Source organism: Dipodomys merriami, unplaced genomic scaffold (genome assembly GCF_024711535.1).
Source record: "Dipodomys merriami isolate MVZ:Mamm:240054 unplaced genomic scaffold, mDipMer1.0.p SCAF_233, whole genome shotgun sequence".
Taxonomy (NCBI): domain Eukaryota; kingdom Metazoa; phylum Chordata; class Mammalia; order Rodentia; family Heteromyidae; genus Dipodomys; species Dipodomys merriami.
Genome location: NW_027203749.1, coordinates 611,048 through 627,376, shown reverse-complemented (window position 1 = coordinate 627,376; position 16,329 = coordinate 611,048). Strand labels below are relative to the sequence as shown.

Genomic DNA, 16,329 nt, shown 5'->3' with positions numbered 1-16,329 from the left:
TGGCCATGGTGTGAATTTTTATTTCAAAATCAAAGAACCACAGTAACAAAAAGCAACACAATAACGGGAGTAGAAAAAGAGCCACGCGGAAGGAAGTACTCAGAACCTGGATGCAAGTACTCAGATCCCGGGAGGGGTGGGTGCTGTGTTAAGTCACCTGAGCTGGGGGGGGGGGAGGAGGGGGAGTAACCAGAGAGGACTGTGGGAAATGAGGACCAAAATACTCTTGGCTGAAATGTCTGACCAAAGAGAAGCACCGAGGAAGAGACGAGGGCTGGGGAAATGGGGGAAGAGAGTGGATCTCTCTGGAATCTTCCAGAACTTTCCAGCGATCAACTCTGGCCATTTTCTTAGTCCCTGCTGGGAACCTTTCTTCCCCCCCTCACCCACCTGTAGCCCTCACCTCCCAAGCCCAGGACCTGAATTCCCACCGCCCCCTTGCCAGCTAGATTGAGGTAGAACCCTCCATCTCTCAACCTTACCGTGATGTTCATGAGGGAGGTAGCAAAATGAATGGGAAGGTTGAAACAATAACAATAATAACTCAGTGTTACGTATGTACAGGCGGGGCCAGACTAAAGCACTACACAAAGACCGCCCAGCGCACAGAGACCCGACCCTGCGCGGACGCATCCACACCCAGCGCCGGGCTGCGCTGCGCACTGACTGAATCCAGGCCCAAAGGACACACGCGCGCCCAAGAGCCAAGACTCCAGCGAGAACTCCCCTTCTGCTAGCTGCTAATAATCGTTCCGCTTCTCCATTCCACCTAACCCGGCGAGGTTCCAGAATTTTCTACCAGTGAACAGAATAATTAAGAAGTAAAACACCACGCAAAAGAAAACCCACCACAAAAGCCCTGACGTCGCTTGTCAGGTAGTGAGATCATTTCAAAATTCAAAAGGAAAACCAAACACCCCCAAAGAACCTTTCTCTTCCATCTATTCCCCCCCACCCCCCCACCATGAACCCCGCAAACCCTAAGCGAGCTCTCTCCAAGCCCAACTTAGGAAAAAACACAAATACCCTGAGTCCCACTGAGATGACAACCTTCTAGAAGTTTCCAGAAGGAAACCCAGTGAGTAGCATTTTCTCTTCTTTTCTCTCTCTTCTTCTGCCCAAATACTGGAGACATTAATGGAGAGAAACTCGTCACAAGTTTCCATCCCCTGAGCACACAAGTCAGTGACACACCACCAGCGTGTGAACCTGCGTGTCACGGTGCACACTTGCATTTTTTTTCCCCCCCCTTGGTCACCTTCAAACTTTTTTTCCCCTTATGTTTCAATTTCTGCACCTGTTTGGGGGAAAAAAAATTAAGAAAAAGACAAACACACACAATAATCTCTCCTTCCCAACAACCTCAACTCAACTCAACAGGTGGATTTTCAGGAGATGAGCATAGTTCCTGCATGGGAGGTGAATAAATTATATGCTAGGAAACTCAGCCAGTGGAAAAGAGAAAGCAGAGACTCAGAAAGCAGAGAGCCACCGAGCACGCAGGCGCCCGGGGCCTCCCCACAGGCCTCTCTGCATCTGCTTTCTGAGCAAAGTGGGGCTTGGACAGCAGAGTCCCGGAGCAGCATCCTATAGTCCCGGCTTCATCCTGATGAGGTTCTGGTTCTCCTCCCCAGCCCCCCCCACGGCCCCGGCCCCCCCACGGCGGGGAGGGTGTTGCTGTGGGCGGGGAGGGAGGCTGGAGGAAGGAGGCCCGGGCTCAGACGTCGGTGGTGTCTTCTTTACCGGGCTGACCTCTGTTCACCTCCCCTTCGTTTTTCTGGGGCCTGCCTTCAAACACTCTCGCGATATCTTCGAAAGTCCTGCCTCGAGTCTCGGGGACTTTGAAAAAGGTGAAGATGAGGAAGACCACGAGGAAAACGGCGAAGACGATGAACACGTAGGGCCCCATCAAGGACTGGGGAGAGGGCGGAGCAAAAGCCAACACAGCAGTTAATGCTAGTGGCAGGCGATGCCCAGGCCACAGGTTCAATTCCCTCCACGGTCGGATCTGCCCCAGCCCCGCTACACACGCAGAGCCTGAGATCTCCTGAGTAGCTGGGACTACAGGCGTGCACTGCCATGCCCAGACCTACTCCTTCTCCACCCCCACTGTTTGCTCTGGGATTACAGGCGTGTGCTACCATGCCCAGACCTACTCCTTCTCCACCTCCACTGTTTGCTCTGGGATTACAGGCGTGTGCTACCATGCCCAGACTACTCTCTCAGATTACAGGTATGCACTACCACGCCCAGACCTACTCTCTTCCTTCACCTCCTTCTCCAAGTCCACTCTTTGCTCTGGGATTACAGGTGTGCACTACCACGCCCAGAGACTTGCTCTCTTCCTTCACCTCCTTCTCCACCTCCACTGTTAGCTCTGGGATTACAGGTGTGCTCTACCACGCCCAGACCTACTCTCTTCCTTCACACCTCCTTCTCCACCTCCACTCTTTGCCCTGGGATTGATTACAGGCGTGCACAGCGATGCCTGGCCGTGCTCGGTGAGTGTTCCCTGTTACTCACAGCAGCAGAAGGGAAGAGCAGGCCAACCAGGAAGTTGGAGGTCCAATTGGAGCAGCCGGCCACGGCCATAGCAGCGGGCCGGGGTCCCTGACTGAAGAGCTCGGCCACAATGAACCAGGGGATGGGGCCGGGCCCGATCTCGAAGAACGCCACGTAGATCAGGATGGCGGCGATGCAGATAAAGCTCATGGCTTCAAAGTTGTCCTGGGTGGGAAAGTGACTGTGAGGGACGTACGTGTGTGTGTGTGTGTGTGTGTGTCTGTGTCCTTGCTGGGATTGACGATCCTCAGATCTCAGCCTGCTGTGGAGCTGGGATTACAGGCGTGCGCACCGATGCCCGGTTCCCTTGTGACGATCTGCCCTCTAACCCGCCCGGATGCCCAACGCCTGTGGCGCCAAGCGGGACTCACCTTCATCAACAAAGAAACGGTCATGAGAACGGAACACACCGCCATGCCACCCAGGCCGATCATGTGCAGCGTCCGCCTTCCAACCCTCTCCACCAGAAACAGCTAGAGAAACAACAACGCAGAGTCAAGTCCCGGATGCCCAGGAGAGCCTGGCAGATGCTCCTGGCTTTGAACCACGATCCTCCTATTTCCACTTCCTGAGGAGCTGGGATTCCAGGCAGGAGCTCCAGCGCCCGGCCCAGCTATCCCAAGGTTGTCTGTAAAAAGCGTACACACCCAGCTCTCAAATGACCCTTCTCTTTCTCCCACAGGGTAATTAAGAATTCCTTCTCTCCCCCCGCTGCCCCCTAAATGATGTGAACCCCAACTTACGGACACTACGGTGAAGATGGTATTCACCACGCCCGCTCCGATGGTGGCGTAGATGGGCTGGGAGACGCCAGCATCTTTGAAGATCCCCGTGGAGTAATAGAAAACCTACGGGAAAACGAAGCCACATTGACATTTCCACACAATCTCGGGGTTCATCGGCTCTCCCCTCTTCCCTGTCTGTATGGAGATGTTGGGATTTGAACTCAAGAGCCTCTCTGTCGCTCTACCTAGGCTTTAGCCCCCTGGTGCTCAACCAGTTGAACCACAACTCCCAGTCGAGTTTTTAGCTGGTTGACTGGAAATGAAGACTCCCATGGGCTTTCCTGCTGGGGTTGGTTTTGAACTGTGATCCTCAGATCTCAGCCTCTTGAGTAGCTAGGATGACAGGCAATCGGGACTTGAACTCTGGGCCTGGGCGCTGTCCCTCAGCTCTTCAGCTCAAGGCTGGTGCTCTAGCACTTGAGCCACAGTGCCACTTCTGGCTTTTTCTGCTTATGGGGTGCTGAGGAATCGAACCCAGGGCCTCATGCATGTGAGGCAAGCGCTCTACCACTGAGCCACCTGCCCAGCATATATGTTTTATCAGCATATATGTACTGCATAAAGCAGCGCCACTGTGCTGTACACACCTCCTCCCTACTTCTTTCTTCTTTTTTTGGTGGTGTTGCTGGGACAGGGATTTGAACTTAGAACTTCACATTGGCTAGCCAAGTGCTCTACCACTCAACCTGCTCCTGTCTTCACAACAGGTTCTGGTGGGCTTTCTTAATTATATATCATATATATCATAGGGATTTAATGGTATGTTATATATTATAGACTATACTTTACATATTGTATATTATATGTTGTATATTACATATTACATATTGTCTATTATATATTATGTTATATGTTGTAAATTATATATTGCATATTATGTTGCATATTATGTGTATTGTTATGTTGTATATTATGTATATTGTTATGTTGTATATTATGTATTGTATACTGTTATATATTGCACACTATGTTACATATTGTATGTGTTGCATATTATATATTGTGTTACATATTATATATTATATATTATGGCATACATTTTATATTTTATTGCATATTACATGCTGTATATTATATATTGTATGTGCTGTATATTATGTCATGTTGTACATTACATATTGCATGCTGTATATTGTATATATTGTATACTCTATATTGCATACTATGTTGCATGTTATGTATTTTATGTTACATGTTATATACTTTACATTATGCATGTTCTATGTACATGCTGTATCACGCATCGTATGCCATGTGTCATATGCTGTATGCTATATATTGCATATGTTGTAAATGGCATGTTATGTTGTATGTTCTATTGTATGCTATGTTACATGTTATAGGTTGTGTATGTGATATACTGTACAGCATCCCCCTCCCCCCTCTCCTCCCCCCTCCCTGGGCGCCTTCCATCTCCCGGGCATCGCCCCCACGCCGGCAGCGGCGCTGTGGCTCGGCTGTGGTTGGCGAGGCGGAGGCGGAGGCCAGCGTGGGGTGGCGCGGCGCGGGGCAGCGGCGCGGGGCAGCTTCCCGCCCAGAGCCGCCCAAAGCGGCGGCGGCGGCGCGAGCCTGGCGCCTCCCCGGCAGCGCGCCTGCGCGAGAGGCGTGGTTTAGGGTTTGTTCCTTAGGAGCGCCCAGCGCGCCTGCGCGTGGGTTGCAGCCGAGTGGACCAGCTGTCCCTCTGCCAAGTCTCGCGAGGACGGGCGTAGCTTAGGGTTTGTTCCTTGGCAGCCCGACCAGCCGCGCCCACGGCCGTCTCGCTCCCCAGGCCCCGCCCCCCGCCCCCCGCCCGGTCTCGCGCGAGCGCGCGCGCACTCACGGCGTTGATGCCCGAGAGCTGCTGCGAGAGCTGCAGCACGATGGAGATGAGGATGGGCTGGCGGTAGCTCGGCGCGCGGAACAGCTCCAGCGCCGTCACGTGCTTCTCCTGCGCCATGCGCACGCTCTCCTCCTTCATCTCCTGGATGTCGTCCGTCACGTCCGCCGTGCCCCACAGCCGCTGCAGGACTGCGGGCGGCGGGGGTCACCGGGGTCGCGGGGTCACGGGGTCACCCCCCCCCCCCGGCCCCACAGCGGCGCCGCCTCGAATCCCAGCAGCCCGGGAGGCCGAGACCCGAGCATGGATCGGGGTTCGAGGCCGGCCCGGAGACGCCGATCTCCCAGGAACCACCAGGAAACCGGGAGCGGCGCCGAGGGACGACCACGGCCCCAAACAGCACCTCAGCTCATCCTCCCGGGGGGGGGCGCGGGGCATGCCGGGGCGGGGGGGGGGCGCGGGGCATGCCGGGGCGGGGCGGGGCCCGCGGTGCATGCCGGGGCGGGGGCGGGGCGCGGGGCACTCACTGTCCTTGGCCTGCTCCTCCCGCTTCTTGTTGATGACCAGGAAGCGCGGGCTCTCGGGGCAGAAGGGCAGCGCGATGCTCTGCAGCACGGCCGGGATGATGGTGAAGCCCAGCAGCACCGGCCACAGGTCGTCCGAGCCCAGCAGGATGTCCAGGCCCAGGATCTGCAAGCCGGACGCCGGCGCCGCGTGAGCCGCACGCAGGCCTGGCGGGCTCCGCGGCCCGGGGGGCCCGGACCCCACAAGGCTCGGGGGTGACCCCGGCGCGCACCCCGAACCCAGCGGAAACGGAGGGCGCGTCTGTGCGTGACGGCGCGTGCGGGGGGAGGCGGCCCCCCTCCTTCCCCCCCCCCCCCCCCCCCGCTCACCTGCGCCACCAGGATGCCCACCACGATGCCCAGCTGGTTGAGCGTGCCGAAGGCGCCGCGCAGCGCCGTGGGCGACACCTCGCCGATGTACATGGGCACGAAGCCGGTGCACAGCCCGCAGAAGACGCCGATCACCAGGCGGCCGAGGATCAGCATCTCCACCGACTCGGCCAGCCGGCAGAAGCCCATCAGGCCGCCGCCCGCCACCGACAGCAGGTTCACCATCAGCATCGAGTTGCGCCTGCGGGCGGGGCCGTGGGGTCGGCAGGGCTCGAACCCGGGGCCCGGCGCCCCCCCCCCCCCCGGGCCCGGCCCCACCCCCGGCCGTGGCCGACTCTCGCCGCCTTTCCCGCCCCGGCTGGCCTCGAAGCGCGATCCTCAGACCTCGGCCTCCCGAGGCTGCGGTGGCGGAGCTGGGCCCGGCCCAGGCGCCCCCTCCCGCCCCCCGCCCCATTCCGTACCTGCCAAAGCGGTTCACGAAGAGCCCGACCGAGAAGGAGCCGATCATTCCCCCGACCGAGAAAATAGCCACCGACAGGGACCAGAGGGCCGTGAGCAGCCCCTCCGACGGCGGGTCCTTCATCTTCTCCTCCAGCGTGTAGTTGAGGAAGTCCCGGATGATCTGCAGGACGGACAGACCGGCCAGGCGCGGCCCGATGAGGACGCGGCACCGAGGGCCCAGCACTGGCCGGGTACTGTGCACTCAGCACTCGGCCCCCGAGGGCGATTCCAGCGCCCGCCGGCAGGTGGCGGCGCAGAGCCGCGGCCGGCCCCGCCCCTCCCCGCCCAGGCCCCGCCCCTCCCCGCCCAGGCCCCGCCCTCCTCGCTCAGGCTCCGCTCAGGCCCCGCCCTCCTCGTCCAGGCCCCTCCCCGCCCAGGCCACGCCCTCCTCGTCCAGGCCCCGCCCCTCCCCCAGGCCACGCCCTCCCCGTCCAGGCCCCGCCCCTCCCCGCCCTCCTCGTCCAGGCCCCTCCCCGCCCAGGCCACGCCCTCCCGTCCAGGCCCCGCCCTCCTCGGCCAGGCCCCGCCCCTCCCCGCCCAGGCCCCGCCCTCCTCGCCCACCCAACTCAGGGACCGGATCCAAATTCCGCGGGGAGGGTCGGAGGAAAAAACTCGCCCAGCGCGGGCGACCGGGGGCCCCGAGCAGCGGGCCGGGGAGGCTCGGCACGGCCAGGAGAGCGCCCCCCGACCCCGATTCCCGGCCCCGGCCCCGGCCCCGGCCGCTCACCGTCTCCGGGGCGTTGATGACGCCCGTGTTGTAGCCAAACTGGAAGGAGCCGATGGTGGCGATGGAGACGGCGAAGATCAGCGACGGGGTCACCTGGGGGGGGCGGGGGGACCGTCACCAGCGGACAAGCAGGACGGACGGCGGCCCGGGCCCGGGCCCGGCCCGCGGGGGGGGTGACCGAGCCCGCGCGGGGCCCACCGCAGACCCCGCTCCCTCCAGCCCGCGGGCCGCCCGCTTTCGGGGAGCCCCCCAGCCACCGAGACGCGTTGGGCCGGCACCCCGGCTCCGTCCCCGCGCGGCAGGGGCTCCGATCCCCCCGTGCGCGGCGCGGGCTGGGCTCGAACCCGGGGCCCCCCGACGCCGGGGGCGGCGGGGTCACGGGCGGGGCCGGGGCGCCCCCGGCGCGGCCGTGACCCGGCGGGTCCGCGCACGCGAAGGTGACCGGCCGCCGTGACCCGCGCGCCCGGCGGTGGGTGGGCAGGGGCCGGGGCCGGGGGGGGGCCGGGGCCGGGGGGAGCCGGGGCGCGGGCCCGGCGCGGACCCCGGGACGAGGCCAGCGGCCGCCCCTCGCCGCCGCCGCAGCGCGAGCGCGAGCGTGACCCGGAGGACGAGGACGCGGAGGATGGGGATGGAGGGATGACGGCGAGGCGGCGCCGCCACCCCGCGCATCCCGCACATCCCGCACGTCCCGCTTACCTTGTGCGTCCCCATGGTCCCACCCGCGTCCTCGGGGGCCTCCCGGGCAAGGTCTGGGGCTGCGGGGGCCGGCGATGCTCGTCCTGCGGGGGCGCAGCTCGGGGCGACGCCGGCGGCGGCCGCACCGTTACGGGAAGCGTGTGCGCCGCCGGCCGCGCCGAGCGCAGCCCTTATGAAGGCTCCCGGGGGGCGGGGCTAGCGCCCCCTCGGCCCCGCCCAATGAGCCCGCGGCCCTGGGGGTCCCGGCCCCGCCCACCGGCCCAGGCCGCACCCCCCGGCGCCCCGGCCCCGCCCCCAGCCCGGCCCCGCCCAATGAGCCGCGGCTGGGCGGGGAGGGCGGCGCCGGGGGCGTGGCCAAGCCCCTCCGGCCCCGCCCCCCCACATCCTCCGCCGAGCCGCCCTCCCGGCCCCCGCCGCCCCCCCGGCCGCCTTTCCTCCGGTTCTCGGCCTCCGCGCGCCTCGGGGCCTCGGGAGGGCGGATTCCCGGCGTGTGGCTCTTTGAGGGCCACCGGGGTCGCCTCCCCCGCGGAGCTCCACGCGCGATCGCGGCGCGGGCGCCCGGGAGGGAGGCTGCGATCCCGGGACCGCGGCGGAGCGGCGGAGCGGCGCCCGGGCCCGGGTTCGAGCCCCGGGACCCGGGGTCAAAAGTCATCCGGGGCCGGGCGCAGAGCTGGGGGGGAGGGGCGGCTTGGAGCGGGAAAGCCGCACCGTGGGGGGCGGGCCCCGGCGCCAGGCCGGCCTCCTGCTGGGCCCGGCTCCGCCCCTGGGTTCCCCCCCCCCCCCCCCCCCGGAACCGCGATCCTCCGGATGGCAGCGCCCGGTGTTTGGGGGGGTTTTCTGTCTCTAAGTGGTCACCCTGCGCCGCCCTGGGGGGAGCACGGGGTTAAGGTGGCCTGAGAAAAAAACCCGCCCAAAACCAGACCTGAAATGGGGGGGAAACACACAAAAAGCCGTGTCAGAAATGCTGCTCTTCCTGCTGATTACACGATGGTCATGACGGTGAGGATGGTGAGGATGATAGTCCTTCTGCTAAACAAGGCTGCGCCTTTGTTTTCCTTCAGTCTCTTCTTTTGCCCATCCTGGGGCTTGAACTCGTGGCCTTGGGCTCCCCGCTGCTGCTCCGCCCCCTGGGCCGGCGTGCGTCCTGGGTGGGTCCCAGGCCCCCAGGCCGGGCGCCCCTGGTGCCCGCTGGGCCCAGTCCTCCTGCAGAGCTGGTGGCCGGCCACTTCCTGCGCCGCCAGGCCGCTGCCACCCACCCCCCCCCATGGAGGACGGGAGGAAGTGAGAAGCGTCCGGGCAGGGGAAGGGAGCTGGGCACAGCCCGCACCCAGCCAGGCTCGGGGCCACCCACCTGCAAGGCTTTGGGGTTCGAGTGACAGACACATCCGTGACCTGTGGCTACTGGATGAACAGACAGACTCATACATGGACTTACGGCTCAACAGCCGTAGAAGACCACGCATCCATACCAACGCGCGGCGACCCTTCCTATCAACACCGCACGGCCTGCTCACACCTGATCGCCATGCCATCACTAGGTTGCAACCTGTCCATGTAGTATAATAACATCCATGTGTTTCCACTGGTCCATTATAGGACGATTTCTATTTTTACATTTTTGCCGGGCCCGGGACTTGAACTCGGGGCCTGGGCGCTGTCCCTGAGCTTCTTTGGCTCCGGGCTGGCGCTCTACCACCTGAGCCACAGCCACAGTGCCACTTCGGGCTCTTTCTGAGAAGTTAGAGATCAGAGTCTCACAGACTTTCCTGCCCGGGCTGGCTTTGAACCGCGATCCTCAGATCTCAGCCTCCTGAGTCGCTGGGATTCCAGGCGGGAGCCGCAGAGCCTGGCTTCTATATTGATCTTGACATGGTAACCTTGCTGTGGCTGGTTGTGATACACTGCAGATAGGATTTTTAAAAAACTCGATTTACTGCTTGACCCCAGCAGGACGGGGCAGAGGAGCTCATCGGAACCAGGTCCCGATTGCTTCCTGTATTTCCTCTTCCTGTCAGTGGCAGGAAGAATTACAAGACACACGGTGATTTCTGTTTCATGTCCCTCCCGGAATCTAAGCTGTGGAGTCACAGGGCTGAAATTCTGAGCCCGAGCATAGCAGGGGTTTTGGCGAACTACAATTGAGCTGCTTTAATGAGTAACATGCCAGGCACTGATGCTCCCGCCATCATCCCAGCTACTCAGGAGGCTGAGATCTGAGGATGGAGGGTCACAGCCAGCCCGGGCAGGAAAGTCTGGGAGACTCTGATCTCCAATAAACCACCTGAGAACTGGAAATGGCGCTGTGGCTCAAGTGGTAGAGCGCCAGCCTTGAGATGAAGAGCTCAGGGACAGCGCCCAGGCCCTGAGTTCAAGCCCCAGGACTGGCACCAAAAATAAACAAATCTAATAAACAGAAGGCAGACACCTGTAGTTCATGCCTGTAATCCCAGCTATGCAATAGGAGGCCGAGATGTGCATCGTGTGTGTGTATGTGTGTGTGTGTGTGTGTGTGTGTGTGTGTGTGTGTGTGTAACTGGAGATAAAGAATCTGCCTGGACTGGCTTTGGACTGTGCTCTCCATGTCCGAGGCTCCTGATTAACCGGGATTACAGGCGTGAGCACCACTGCCTGGCTTGAGCTGTGTGTCTTTTGAGGACATTTCTTTTTTTACCCAAGATAATAGACTATTATAATCATCAGGGGAATGGATTTAAGAATAAACACTCCCCAGTCACCCACGGTCGGCCTGGAAAGGAGAAGGTGAAGTTGGCACGTTCAACATCGCTGGGCCCTGACTTAAGCAATACACACAGACACGTGCCAAGTGTAAATAGAAACTTAATAGATCACCTGCCAGGAATCCATTAACTTTACTCCAAATGGACCATGGAAGCCGGGTTCCTAGGGCTCCCGCCTGTCACCCCAGCCACTCAGGAGGCTGAAGTCTGAGGATCTCGGTTCAAAGCCAGCCTGGGCAGGAAAGTCTGTGAGACTCTGATCTCCAGTGAACCACCAGAAAACCAGACGTGGCGCTGTGGCTCACGTGGTAGAGCACCAGCCTTGAGCACAAAGTTCAGGAACAGTGCTCAGGCTCAGAGTTCAAACCCCAGGACTTCAGGTAGCTAGCTAGATGGATGGATGGATGGATGGACAGACAGATAAGATAATCTAGTTAGATGGATAACTACCTAGAGTTAAAACCTTATAAATCCTGCGCTCAGGCTCAAGAGTTCAAACCCCAGGACTTCAGGTAGCTAGCTAGATGGATGGATGGATGGATGGACAGACAGATAAGATAATCTAGTTAGATGGATAACTACCTAGAGTTAAAACCTTATAAATCCTGCTTCCTCTTTCTTTTCCGTTGGAGGTGGCGGTGGCAGTATTAGAATCTGAACTCAGGACCCGGGGTGTGCTAGACACTCGACCCTTGAGCCGTGTCCCTAGACTTCTTCTGTGTTTGCCTTAGTTATTTTTCAGCTAGTGTCTTGTGTTTTGTGTGTGTGTGTGTGTGTGTGGCTGGGCTGGACCCCAGGGCTTTCGACATAGCCGGGACTACAGGCAGGTCCCACCAGGCCTGGCCTGCTGATTGGCATGCTTTCCTAGGCCTGCAGACCCCAAAAACCAAAAAAGACCCCAAAGCTTCTCTCCCGATCTCCTAAGGGCCGGGCTGCCGGGGGTGGGGGTGAGGGGCAGCGGCAGGCCACAAGATCAAAGCCGCCGGGGCTATTATTATTACATGTGGGCTTTTGCAACACAGGCGGGAAGGTGCTGGTGGTTGGGTCACCCAGCTCTGCGGAAGCCCTGGCCGCAGGGTTTTGTAAGAGGTGCTCGCTGGAGAAGACGCACATCCTGGGCGGGGCCGTGACCCGGGCCCGGGCTGCGGGGCTCGGCGGCGGGCGCGGCAACCACGCGGGCCGCCCGGGGTGCGGACGTGCGGGGCGGCCCGGCGGCCCCGCGCAGGCGCACCGCCCACCCCGGGCCCAGCCGGGCCCCGCGCATGCGCGTTCCCTGCGCGCTCCCTGCTCCCCCCCCCCGGCCGGGCCGGGCCGCCCCGCGCATGCGCGCCGCCCGCCCTCCGCCCGCGGGGGCCGCGCTCGCTCGTGACTGCGCCGCCGGCGCTGCCCGGGGCCGGGACGTCCTCAGCCAACGCGGGGGGAGGGGGGGGCGGGGAGGGGCGCGGCGCTGGCTGCTCGGTCCTCAGCACCGACCACGCGCGGAGGCCGTGAGCATGGCGTCTGAGGACGCCGCCACGACGCCACGCCGGCCCCGGGGCTCCGACCCAGCTCCCCCCCGTGCCCCGCGGCTCCGCGTTCAAGGACGGCCTCCGCCGCCTCCCGGCCCGGCCGGCCTCGGACCGCGATCCTCCCCACCCCGGCCTCGAACCGCGATCCTCCCCACCCCGGCCTCGGACCGCGATCCTCCCCACCCCGGCCTCGAACCGCGATCCTCCCCTCCCCGGCCTCGGACCGCGATCCTCCCCACCCCGGCCTCGAACCGCGATCCTCCCCACCCCGGCCTCGAACCGCGATCCTCCCCGCCCCGGCCTCGGACCGCGATCCTCCCCACCCCGGCCTCGAACCGCGATCCTCCCGCCCCGGCCGGCCTCGAACCGCGATCCTCCCTGCCCCGGCCTCGGACCGCGATCCTCCCCGCCCCGGCCTCCCTCCCGCCCCGATCCTCCCGCCCCGGCCGGCCTCGAACCGCGATCCTCCCGCCCCGATCCTCCCGCCCCGGCCTCCCCAGGAGCTCACATGCGCGGGGGGCGAGACTGGGGGTCCCCCCTCACACCCCCCCACACTGCTGGGACCCAGCAGTCCTGCCGCCGGCCTCTGTGGTTCGGGAGGTCCTGGGCCTTGAACTCGGCCCCTGCGCCTCCGCCTCGGCTTTATTTACTTATTTTGGCTCCGAGTTGGTTCTGTACCATTCGAGCCGCGCCGCCTGCTGCTGCCGCTCCCCCCGCTCCTCTTTTTTTTTGCCAGTCCCGGGGTTTGAACTCGGGGCCCGGGCGCCGTCCCCGAGCTCTTTTTTTACAGCTCCACCCCTTGGGCCGCACGGCGCCGCGGCCGTCACGGGCGATCAGAGCCTCGCGGCCTCTCCTGCCCGGGCTGGCCTCGAACCGCCATCCTCCGCGCTCAGCCTCCTGGGCGGCCCGTCTTTTGTCAAGCTCTTCCCCGGATCCGCTGAGGACCCGGGCTTCCGTCACCTGCTGGCGTCCAGCCCCGGCAGCCGGGACCACAAGCGCGAGCTGCCACGCTCGGCCCTTGGAATCAGATCCATTGGTTGGCAGCGTCAGCCGTGGCCGAGGCCCCGCCGGGGCTGGGGCCGGGGCCGGGGCCGGGGCCGGGGCCGGGGCGGGAATCTCGCTTCCGCCAAAGGCCATCTGGGTATTTCTAGCCTGTTATCCGCGCCCGCAGGGCCAGATGGCCCTCTGGGGGCCTGCCAGCCCGGGCCCGGGCTCCCGGGGCTTCTTTCCTGACACAGTCGGCCCGAAGGAGATGTGCGCGGGCGTGTTTGTGCCAGGCAGCCCGGGCAGGAGAGGCCCTGGGGCTCCCATCTCCCGTGAGCCACCCGAAAGCCAGCCGCGGCGCTGCGGTGCGGGTGGTGGAGCGCCCGCCTGGCGCGGGTCCCGGGGGTGCCCGGGCGCCCCGAGCCAGCCACGAGGCCGGGGGGACTGTAAGATTGGCCTGCGGGTGTGTGCGTGCGTGTGCGTACGTGCGGGGGTGTGTGCGTGCGTGTGCGTGTGTGCGGGGTGGGGGCGCGTGCGTGCGTGTGCGCACGTGCAGACGCGCGGGCAGGTGGGCGCCCGGCTGGGAGAGGAGGGGCGGGGCCGGGGCGGGGCTGCAGACGGGGGCGGGGCTGAGAGGCAGGCCAGGGGCGTGGCTACTGCAGGATGCAAACGAGGGGCGGGGTGGGGCCGCGAGGCGGGCCGGGAGAGGCTGGCATGCAGGCGAGGGGCGTGGCTTTGACGCAGGGGAGGCGGGCGAGAGGGCGTGGCTACGATGCAGGAGGGCGTGGCAGGGACGCAGGTTGGAGGCCCGTGACCAGGGTATGATGAGGGCGGGGCCGGGATGCCGGCGGGGGCGTGGCCTGGGTGAGGGCGGGGGAGCAGGCGGTGAACCACCCGGGCCGGGATGTCAGGGATCTGGCGGCTAGGATGCTGGGGCGTGGCCGGGAGACGAAGGGGGCGTGGCTAGAATGCAGACGAGGGGCGGGGCGTGGCGGTGGGCGGGGCGTGGCGGTGGGCGGGGCCGCGGGCGCCGTGCCACCGCGCACGTCCTCGGCCGGAGCGCGCGGCAGACGTGGCTCACGCGGCCCTGCGCCCCGGGGCCCGGCGGGCGGGGCCGCCGCGCCCCCGTCCCGCCCCTCGGCGGCTCCGTCTCCTTCCCGCCTCTTCCCTGCCCGGTGCCGGGGATCGAACCCGCAGCCTGGTGCGCACCGGGCGCGGACTCCCCTCTCCCCCGGCCCGCGGGCGATCGGAGCCCCGACCTCCCGGCCCGGCCCGAGCATTGTTCTCGATCCGCCTCCTTCCTCAGGAAGGGCGGCCAGAGCGGCGGGGAGCGGGCCCGGGGCGCGCACACCCGCAGGATCGCGGTTCGAGGCCCGCGCGGGGCCGCAAGGCCTGCCGGACTCTTCCCCAGCGCCCGGGCCCCGAGTTCGGGCCCCGCCGCGGACCCGCACACAGAGGCCCGGCGCCCCGGGACCGCCCTGCGCTCCCTCTCTTCTTCTTCTTCTTCTTCTTTTTCTTTTCCTGTGTTGAGCCCGGGCCTTGCGCTCCCTCCTGCCTTGCCCGCGTCAGCCAGCGGCCTCACGCCTCTCCCATCTGCCATCCCCGCTGATCAGAAGTGGGGCTCCTCCTCCTCCTCCTCCCCCCCCCTTCCACTTTTCACCCCGTTTGCGCCCTTCAGCCGAGTTTGTACTTAGAACTCTCAATCTCTAGACAAGATAAAAAAAAAAAAAAAAAAGCCTTGTCCAAACACCCGGAGAAAACAAGTGATTCCTAAAGCCAGCAAGACTTGAAAAAAGCCAGGAGCCCCCTACCTAGCCCAGGCTGGCCTCGAACTTACAGCCCTGTTGCTTTACCCCCAAACGCCAGGCCGCCAGCTGGGAACTACCACGCCGTTTTTATTTTTCTTAAGATGCTGTTGAAAAAAATACATACATACATACATATATATGTATGTATTGAGTATCAGGAAAGCCGACCAGAATACAACAGGGTCGGTCCTGGGTCTTGAACTCAGGGCCTGGGCGCTGTCCCTGAGCTCTTTCACTCAAGGCTGGTGCTCTACCACTTGAGCCACAGCGCCACATCCAGCTTTTTGATGGTTCACAGGAGATAAAGAGTTTCCCAGATTTTCCAGCCCAGGGCTGGCTTTTAACTGTGATCCCCTGGATCTCAGCCTCCTGAGTAGCCGGGATTACAGGCAACAGCCACTAGCACTGAAAAGTAACCTGCTTGCTAGGAGCTTCTGGATGAGAAAACCAACTGGTAGAATGGCTGCAAGTATTTTTTTTTCCCCAAATAATCCCTTCTAACTTCTATTTTTAGAACAAAGACAAGGCTGATTAAGATATGAACTTTGCTTTACAGACTAAGCTATACATTCATTGACCCATTAAGCCCACTTCACAATGCCCTCATTCTAAAAGGTGGTATGACAAAAGGAAAAGACTTTAGCTGGGCGCTGGTGGTCACACCTGTAATCCCAGCTACTCTGGAGGCTGAGATCTAAGGATTATGGTTTGAAGCCGGTCTGAGCAAGAAAGTCCATGAAACTCTCATCTCCAATGAATGACCAAAAGGCCAGAAGTAGAGCTGTGGCTCAAGTGGTAGAGCACCAGCACTGAGTAGAAAACGTCAAGGGAAATGGCAGGATTTTGACTTCAAGCTCCAGTACTAGCATCAGAAGAGAGAGAGAGAGAGAGAGAGAGAGAGAGAGAGAGAGAGAGAGAGAGAGAGAGAGAGAGAGAGAGAGAGAGAGAAAAGTGCTCTAGATACTTCTCTGCACCTTAAGGGGCCTAGAAATTGCTTGTTTATACAAATTGTATATGATGAGTATATCACAATCATTTTTCCACAGAGGACAGGCGATAAATAATATATAACTATATATAAGTATATATACATAGTTCTATAAATTGTTATATATAAATATAGATGAATATATATTTATATATAACTATAACTCAGCAGGCTTTGCTTTTTCAAACACATCCTTGAATTTCTAAATCCTTGGAAGTGTTGTTATTTATTTTTTAGTTAATTAATTTTTGCCAGTCCTGGAACTCAGGGCCTGGGCGCTGTCCCTGAGCTTCTTTTGCTCAAGGCTTAGCGCTCTACCACTT

The 16,329-nt window shown here is 62.0% G+C and overlaps 1 protein-coding gene across 7 annotated transcripts in view; it reads right to left on the bottom strand.

Annotated features, from left to right (window-relative positions):
* Positions 1–16,329, bottom strand: part of LOC138835346 (solute carrier family 2, facilitated glucose transporter member 3-like) — a 26,086-nt gene continuing 9,757 nt past the window's right edge. For 6 of the 7 annotated variants that reach the window (XM_070033935.1, XM_070033934.1, XM_070033939.1 and 3 more), the window contains 9 exons: positions 7,285–7,377; positions 6,518–6,678; positions 6,057–6,297; positions 5,691–5,853; positions 5,167–5,354; positions 3,306–3,410; positions 2,934–3,035; positions 2,524–2,727; positions 1–1,915 (listed from right to left, as the gene is read on the bottom strand). In XM_070033935.1, coding sequence (XP_069890036.1) covers positions 1,718–1,915; positions 2,524–2,727; positions 2,934–3,035; positions 3,306–3,410; positions 5,167–5,354; positions 5,691–5,853; positions 6,057–6,297; positions 6,518–6,678; positions 7,285–7,377 — 1,455 coding nt within the window. In that variant the 3' untranslated portion in view covers positions 1–1,717. Of the gene's footprint in view, positions 1,916–2,523; positions 2,728–2,933; positions 3,036–3,305; positions 3,411–5,166; positions 5,355–5,690; positions 5,854–6,056; positions 6,298–6,517; positions 6,679–7,284; positions 7,378–7,980; positions 8,081–16,329 lie in introns of those variants that run through there. The other variant, XM_070033940.1, reaches the window with a different exon arrangement.